This window comes from Callospermophilus lateralis, chromosome 10 (assembly GCF_048772815.1).
Source record: "Callospermophilus lateralis isolate mCalLat2 chromosome 10, mCalLat2.hap1, whole genome shotgun sequence".
Classification (NCBI taxonomy): Eukaryota; Metazoa; Chordata; class Mammalia; order Rodentia; family Sciuridae; genus Callospermophilus; species Callospermophilus lateralis.
In genome coordinates this window covers 129834644-129843800 of record NC_135314.1, presented here as the reverse complement: position 1 = coordinate 129843800, position 9157 = coordinate 129834644, and the positions used below count along the sequence as shown (strand labels likewise).

Sequence of the window (9157 nt, the reverse complement as noted above, 5' to 3'; positions counted from 1 at the left end):
CATATGAAAATGTCATATGTTCAGCAAAAAGACAGGAAGCTGGGCACAGGTTAGGCTAGCGGTGCCATTGTGGAAAGCAATCTGTCTAGACCTAGTGGTATGCAGCAGTAACCTGTCCTATGAGTCAGCAGGGCCATGCAGGATGTGTACCCTAGAAGATACACTCCCACAGCTGCTTGGGGACATCAACAAGCCACTGATCTTGGCAGGGTGCTGTAGAGAATCACAGGAGGTGACAGGGATCTTAACTCATCGATGCAGAAGACAGGAGATACGCTGGTCACGGGTCCCTGGTCAGTCAGTGCCTGTTCTGTCAAATTGTATACATGTCAACATTGTCCTCGGGAAAAGGGATTTCATGAGGCTGTGCGGGGGGGAAAAAATGGGGAGTTGGAATGTGCCCCCAGCATGGCCCTCAGTCACAGTCGCATGGTCACAACAACATAAAGACGGAAATCATGATCTGACCTCAATTTCAAATCTCCTCATGGGAAGGTGAGGGAGATAATTGGGTTGTCTGAGGAAGGACAGAAGCCGCCAGCTCTCCTTCCATGTGGGAAGGTGATAGTGTCTTGAATGAGGAGGCCATGTCTCGGCTGGGAAATGCAGTCCAAAGTGGCCGTGGACACAGCTAGAGATGACTGGTCTGCAGAAGGCTGGAGTTACCAATGGGCCCTTGAAACATGACCACTGCCGTCACTCGAGGACTCTACAGTGGATGGGGAAGTGCTCCCATACACAGTGGCTTCTCTTTGGAAAAATCTCTCTGTCCCAAGAAGATTCAGACACGGAATGGAAGGGCTTGTGTTTGTTATGGAACACAGGTTGGTAAGCTAAGCCAAGAGCAGGAAAGGGAGTAGAGATGGGCTGAGGTACCTCAGGAGTGTTTCTCTGACCCCTATTCGCTCTCCACGATCAATGAGGTACCCACCGAAAGAAGGGCTTTCCCCGCTCCCAAGGAAGGGCCCCCATGGTAGAAAAGCATGGGAAATGGGGAAGCCAGCCTGAGTCAGAGTAGTGGGGAGCCCCGGGTCCCTTCCTGTGAAAGCATGGACTCCTCTGCTTGTGACTGATAGGATGAGCCCAAGGGTGGGACAGACCAGAGAGGTCATCCGTGGGCCAGAGCAGAATCAGTCCCTGAGGACTCCCATCTGTCCCTGGAAGGAGGGGAAAGGGGCAGGTGTTTTCTCTCCATTCGTTATTTGTAAGCCTGAAGAAAACAACCTGGTCCCTGGGTAACAGTTGCCCTTGTGACATCATGGCCATCTCCTCCACCACCCATCCTGTCCCTGATGGGATCAGAGGAAAAGCCACCAGCGGGGGATGACCACCTGAGCATCTGCCCCCCACCATGGGCTCTAAAGCTTGTGTAAGACTCCATCAGACTCACTGCCCCAGGGATGGGGAAATGTCCATGTCAGAGGGAAGCCCAGGAAAAAAAAAAAGGGGGCCCTGGGGCTGTGGGGATTTTGTGCAGAGGCTGTCCTCACCTATGCCCCCTCATCATTTTGATTGCAGAAATGTGGTCCAGAAATATACATAGTTGAGAGCAACAGTCAAGAGAAGGTAGGTGGAACCAAGAAGCATGAAAGAACCAGAGGTCTTTGATTCCCCCTCTTCACCTTAAGGTCCCTAGAAGTGTAGGAGCCATCTCTGCTCCCACAGGGTTGGCTCAGCATTGCTCTCCTGTCCCCCAAGTCCCCTCTTATCCTGGGCGAACTGTGCACAGACCATATGGAAGGTGGCACAGCGCGATGAGAAGTGGAAAGGCAGGTGACGGACAGGGAGTAGACGGAGAGGTAGGAGCAGACATCCACAGAAGTGAGGTAAGGGAAGACCCCTAGAGGGCTGTGGCACCACATGGAGGCTGTAGGAGGCAGCATGACAGGCTGAGTTAGAACTGAGATGCAGCCCATAAATGCAGAGGTTCTTCCTTGTGAGGATCCCTTGGGTCTTCACGTCTGCAGAGGGACTTCTGGATCAGAAAGGATTTGCCCTGGCTCCATGAACCTGTGAATCCACAAGGCAAGCATACCCCCCATTTCATAGATGAGGACTCTGTGGCTTAGAAGGTGAACAGGTATGTCCACACCCATGGATAAGACAGAAGTGGAGGCCAAACTCTACCCAGCTTTCTGGGGTTTTCAGAACCACCAGGGAAAGGGCTGCTAAGAGAACTGCCCTGTGTTTGATGGTGACACATTCACTGGACATTCCTCTGCTTTGCTTGGTTAGTTGCGCCTTAAAAAACGCCGCAAAAGAAGGATTAAGGCGGCTAAGAAGATTCAGGCCTGGTGGCGTGGCCACCTGGTACGACGGACCCTGCTTGTCGCTGCCCTCAGGGCCTGGATGATTCAGGGCTGGTGGAGGATGATCCTGCTGAGGCGGGCATATAAGCAGCAGAAATTACTTCTGAGGCTGTATGTAATCCAGGAGAAGTCAGTTGTCAAGCTCCAGTCCTGTTTTCGAATGTGGCAGTGCCGTCAATATTGCCAACTGGTCCAAAATCTCCCTGAGTTCCAGACCCCAGAGAGCAACCTTATCTTCCAGAACAATGAAGTTCTGCAGGTACCAAGTAAAGCCGTTTCCAAGGAACCAGAGTTCCACATTGAAATTGTATCAATCTAAAGGCCTGCAGCATCAAGAATTGGCTCCAGTGCCTCAATAAATGTCTGACTTGATTTTGTGATTCTTATTGATTGCCACAACCAGGAGAACCTCAGGGATTCAGGCTTTACCCTGTCCTCTACTTGGGGAAAGTCTTCAATTCAGAGATCTCTTCCACTCCCCAACAAGTTCCTATGACGCCTTCTTGGTCTGGTTCCACATTCAAACCAAGAAATTGTTGCCCAAGGCTGACTGCATATGTGCAGATCAGGTGTCCCATTCACAACCCCAGCACTGTTTCCTGTAATTGGAAGGAATTGGGATTTAAATTCCTGATGATTCTGGGTACCTCTTCATAAATGCCCATAGCAACAATATTCACATTAGCCACCTTGTTCTCTCATTATTTATTGCTTTCTATCTTCTAAGAAAAATGTCAGAGAACTATGGCCTAGAGCCAAATAGTTGGCCCAGAGACTGCATGAACATCAATTCTAATACACCTACTATTTAGCTCTTTATAGAAAAATTTGTGCCAACACGGCTATAGAGCCACTGATTTCTTCCATGATTATTAGTGCATATTTTACAAAATAGGTTTCCTTGTGACAATTTTATACATGCATATAACATACGTTGATCGTATCCATCCTCCCTACTTCCATCTTAACCCACCTCCCCCTGGGTCCCTTCTCTTTCTCTCATAATCCTTCTTCTACTGTTATGCTCTAATTGATTCCATAATTTGACTAGTGTAAAGAGTGTCACAATAAACATGGATATGCTAGTATCTCTATAGTATGCTGGCTGATTCCTTTGATGTATACCCAGAGATGGTATATCTAGATCATAGGGTAGTTCTACTTTTAGCTTTTTGGAGAATCTCCATACTGGTTTTCATATTGGCTCTACAAATCTACATTCCCACCAATAATATCTAAGTGTTGTTCCTCCAACCCCCAACACCCCACATCTTCACAGCATTTGTTATTTTCTTGTTTTCTTGATAATAGTCATTCTGACTGCAGCGAGACTGAACCTCAATGTAGTTTTGATCTGTATTTCTGAGGGCTAAAGATATTGGGTATTGGACTGGGGATGTGGCTCAAGTGGTAGCGTGATCGCCTGGCATGCATGCGGCCCAGGTTCGATCCTCAGCACCACATACAAACAAAGATGTTGTGTCCGCCGAAAACTAAAAAATAAATATTCTCTTAAAAAAAGATATTGGGTATTTTTTATATATTTATTGACTATTTGTGTTTCTTCTTTTGAGAAGTTTCTGTTCAGCTCATTTGGATCAGTGAATAAGAATCATTTTTATTGGATTATTTGGTTAAAATTCTAGAGTTCTTTATTATCCTGGATACTATTCCTCTTTCTGAAGAATATCTGAAAGATTTTCTTTCATTCTGTGAGCTATCTGTTCACTGTTGATTGCTTCCTTTGTTGTGCAGATGCGTTTTCGTTGTTTTCTCTTTTTTATTAGAACTTTATAGTTATACATAGTAGTTGGGTTCAACCTGACAAATTCATACATGCATAAAACTCAATTTCAGTTTGTGACCCCTCTTTTCCCCTCCCCTTTTCCCCTCACAGCCTCCCTCCTTCCTGGTTCTCCTTCCTCTAACAAATTTCCTTGCACTCGTCTATATATTTGATTAGTTTTTTTACTTATACATAAAGGTGAAGTTCCCTGTAGTATATTTATATATGCGTATTATCGTTTGGATGTGAGGTATCCCCCAAAAGCTCACATGTGAGACAATATAAGAGGGTTCAGAGGGGAAATGATTGGATTGTGAGCTCCTTAACCCAATCAGTGGATTAATCCCCTGAATGGGGTTAACTGAGTGGTAACTGGAGGCAGGTGGGGTGTGGCTGGAGGAGGTGGATCACTGGGGGGTGGTTTGGGGGGTATATATTTGTATTTGGCAAGTGAAGATGGATCCCTCTTTCTCTCTCCTTTCTGATGAATAGGTGAGCTGCTTCCCTCCACCCACTCATTCACCATGATGTCCTGCCTCACCTTGAGCCCGGAGGAATGGAGACTATTGTCTATGGACTGAGACTTCTGAAACCATGAACCCCCAAATAAATTTTTCCTTCTCTACAGTTGTGCTGGTTGGGTCTTTTGGTCACAGCAGTGAAACAGTTGACTAAAACAATGCCCAAACATGATTTTTTAAGAGTTCTTTTTCGTGGTCTCCCCTTTCCCATCCCTCCACTCTACCTCTCGATCTCCTCTCCCTTACCTTTACTTTAATGCTAGCTTCCTCAAATGAGAGAAAATGTTCAACCTGAGTTTCTGAGCTTAGCTTATTTCACTTAGCATGATATTCTCCATTTCCATCCATCTACCAGCAAATGCCATAATTTCATTCTCCTATATGGCTGAGTATAGCTCCAGTGTACATATATAAACCACAATTTTGCAATCCATTTGTCTATTGACAAGCATCTGGATTGATTCCATGATTTAGTTACTGTGAATTGTGCTGCTATAAATATCAAGGTGGCTGTACTGCTGTGGTAGGCCAATTTTAGATCTTTGGGGAAATTACCAAGGAGTGGGATAGCTGGGTCATATGCTGGTTTCATCCCTAGTAATTTTAGAGAATCTCCTTACCGATTCCATATACTAGTCTGCAGTCCCACCATTAATGAACAAGTGTTACCTTTTTTTATTAATATATTAAAATTATTATTAAAATGGTCATCGCCATTTTGACTAGAGTAAGATAAAATCTCAGTGTAGCTTTGATTTGCATTTCCCTGATTGCTAGAGGTGTTGAACATATTTTCATATAGTTGTTGGCCATTTGTGTTTCTTATTCTGAGATGTTTCTGTTGAGTTCATTTACCCATTTATTGATCGGATGTTTCTTTGTGTTGTTTAGTTTTTTAAATTGTTTACATATTCTGAATATTAATCTCCTATTGGAGGAGTAGCTGGCCAAGACTTTCTCCCATTCTGGAGGCTCACTCCTCATGCTCTTAGTCTTTCTTTTGCTGTGCCTAGGATTTTTAGTTTGAAGGCATCCCACTTATTGATTCTTGGTTTTAATTCTTATGCTTTGGGGGACTTGTTAAGAAAGTCAGTTCTAACCCTATGGAGTGTTGACCCTAGGTTTTTTTCCTTAGCTGTTGTAAGGTTTCTGGTCTAATTCCTAACTCTTTTATCCATTTCAATTTGAGTTTTGCACATGGTGAGATAAGGTAATCTAGTTTCATTTTTCTACATATAGCTATCCAGTTTTTTCAACACCATTTGTTAAAAAGGCTGTCTTGTCCCCAAAATATATTTTGGGCACTTTTGTTGAGCATCATATGGCTGTAGGTATGTGGATTTGATTCTGTGTCTTCTCTTCTGTTCCATTGGTCTTTCGTGTCTATTTTGATGCCAATAACTTGTAGTTTTTGTAACTGCTCTGGAGTATAATTTCAGATCAGGTACTGTGATGCCTCCTCCTTGCTTAGTATTGCTTTGGCTGTTCTGGTTCTCTTACTCTTCCAAATGAATTTTTAAAAATGTTTTTTCTAATTCTATGAAGAATGTTATTGGTATTTTGATGGAGATTGCATTGAATCTGTACATTGCTTTTGGTAGCATCACCATTTTGACAATACTAGTTCTGCCTATCCAAGAACATAGGATGTCTTTTCATCTTCTAAGGTCTTCCTCAATTTCTTCCTTTAATGTTCTATAATTTTCATTGTATACCTCTTTTATCAACTTGGTTAGATTAATTCCAAAGCATTTTTTAGGATATTGTGAATGGATAGTTTTCCTGATTTCTTCCTTCACTGACTTACTGTTGGAGTATAGGAAAGCTATTGATTTATTTGTGTTGAGCTTGTATCCTGTTACTTTACTGAACTTGTTTATAAACTCTAGAAGTCTTCTGGTAGTTTTGGGGTCTTCTAGGTGTAGGATCATGTCATCAGCAAACAAATAGTTTGATTTTTTTTTCTTTTCCTATTTGTATCCTTGTGATAGCCTTTTCTTCCCTGATCACTCTGATTAGTTTCAAGGAGAATATTGAATAGGAGTGGTGAGAGCGAACAGCCATGTTGTGTCCCAGATTTTAGAGAAAAAAATCTTTAGTTTTTCTTTATCCAGTATGATGTTGGCTTTGGGTTTGTCATAAATGGCCTCTGCAATGCTGAGGTAAGTTCCTTCATTCCCTAGCTTCACCGGGGTTTTTAACATGAATGACTGTTGGAATTTATCAAAGTCCTTTTCTGCATCTACTGAGATGATCATGTGGATTCTTGTCCTTACTTCTGTTTAAGTAGTGGATTACATTTTGGTAAGGGGATACCAGTGATTAAACTCAGGGGCACTTGACCACTGAGTCACATCCCCAGCCCTATTTTTTGTATTTTATTTAGAGACTACATCTTGCTGAGTTGCTTAGTGCCTTGCTTTTGCTGAGGTTGGCTGTAAACTCACAATCCTCCTGCCTCAGCCTCCCAAGCTGCTGGGATTACAAGCATGAATTACATTTCTTGATTTGTTTTTGTTGAACAAACCTTGCATCACTGAAATGAAACCCACTTGATCATAGTGTATTATAAACTTTGGCTGTGTTTTTGAATGCAGTTTGCTAAAATTAAGGATTTTTGCATCTGTGTTCATCAGGGATATTGCTCTGTAGTTTGCTTTCCTTGATGCATCTTTGGTTTTTGTATCAGTGTCATACTGACTTCATAGAATGTATTTGGGAGTATTCTCTCCCTTTCAATTTCATGGAAAATTTTGAGAAAGACTGGTGTTAGTTCTTCTATGAAGATCTGGTAGGATTCAGCTGAAAACTTATCTGGTCCTGGGCTTCTCTTTTTTGGAAGGCTTTTAATTGCTGTTTCAATTTCTTTACTTGATATTGATCTGTTCAGGTTTTTATATTTTCCTGATTCAATTTCTGTGGCTCATATGTATCTAGAAATTTGTCAATGTCTTCTAAATTTTCCAGTTTTGGGGGGTTACAAATTTTCAAAATAGTTTCTGATAACCTCTGGATTTCAGAAGTATCAGTGATGACATTGCTTTTATCTAACTTTATTGATTTGAGATCTCTCTCTCTCTCTCTCTCTCTCTCTCTCTCTCTCTGGTAGTTTGGCTGAGGATTTGTCAATCTTATTTATCTTTTTGAAGAACCAACTCTTATAGAATTAATCTTGTGTATTATTTTCTTATTCTCAATTTCATTGATTTTGGCTCTAATCTTAATTATTTCCCATCTTCTACTAGTTTTGGAGTTAGTTTGTTCTTTTTCTAAGGCCTGGAGGTGGAACATAAACTTATTTATTTGGGATATCTCTAATTTTTTTAATATAGACACTCAGTGCTATAAATTTTCCTCTTAGAACAGCTTTTATACTGTCCCAGAATTTTTATATGTTGTTGTTTTCATTTGTTTTTAAGAATTTCTTGATTTCTGCTTGTATTTCCTCTTTGATCTAGCCTTCTTTTAAGAGAGTATTGTTCAATCTCCATGTGATTATGTGGTCTGTATTCTTTTTCTTGCTGTTGGTTTGTAGTTTCATTCCATTATGATCTCATGGGAGGGATGCTTGGGATTATATTGATTTTTTTCTCGTATTCCCTAAGATTTGGTTTGCGACCTGAAATATAGTAAATTTTGAAAAAAAGTTGCATACACTGCTGAGAAGGTTAATTCAGCTGTTTGGAGTAAAATATTCTGTAGATGTCTTTTAGGTCCATTTGATTTATAGTATTATTTAAGTTGGATATATCTTTATTGATTTTATGTTTAGATGACTTATCTACTGGTGATAAGATTGTATTAAACCACTCAGTATTATTGCATTGGGATCTATCTGGGATTTAATGTCATGGAGTATTTTTTTATGTAATTGGGTGTGCTGACATTTGGAGCATAAATGTTTACTATCATTATATCTTCTTGTTGGATTGTTCCCTTTACCAGGATGTAGTGGCCTTTGTCTCTTTTCTGATTATTTTTTCTTGAAATCTGGTTTGTTGAATATGAGAATAGCTACTCTGCTTGTTTTCAGGGTTCATATGCAAGAAATACGTTTTTCTATCTTTTTACCTTCAGCCTATGAGTATGTCTTTGCCTATAAGATGAGTCTCTTGTAAACAGAATACACTTGGATCTTGTTTTTGATGTATTGTGCTAATCTATGTGTTTTAATTGGAGAGTTGAGACCATCAACATTCAGCATTAGTATGGATATGTGTTTGTGGTTTCCTGCCATTATGATTCTTTGCTATATTTAATACGGTCTTGATTCTCATTTAGTGGATTATTCTTCTGCTGATCTTCCTCTGTTTGGACCTTTGGGATTTGTTTCTTAGATCCTCTGTGTGCAGTGTTTCTTTGAGTACTCTTTGTAATGCTAGTTTGGTACTCATAAATTCTTTTAGTTTATTCTTATTATGGAACATTTTTGTTTCCCCTTCAAATCTGAACCTGAGCTTTGCTCAGTATCGTAACCCTGGCTGGCAGGTTTTTTATTTGAGAGCTTAGGATATTTCATTCCAGACCCTCCTTGTTTTTAG

The 9157-nt window shown here is 41.0% G+C and overlaps 1 protein-coding gene across 1 annotated transcript; it reads left to right on the top strand.

Annotated features, from left to right (window-relative positions):
• Positions 1-1754: 1754 nt before the first annotated feature.
• Iqcf3 (IQ motif containing F3) lies at positions 1755-2628 on the top strand. Its single transcript, XM_076867084.1, has 2 exons — positions 1755-1826; positions 2236-2628. The coding sequence occupies exons 1-2, from the start codon at positions 1755-1757 to the stop codon at positions 2626-2628; spliced, it is 465 nt and encodes a 154-aa protein (XP_076723199.1).
• The last annotated feature ends 6529 nt before the right edge of the window (positions 2629-9157 follow it).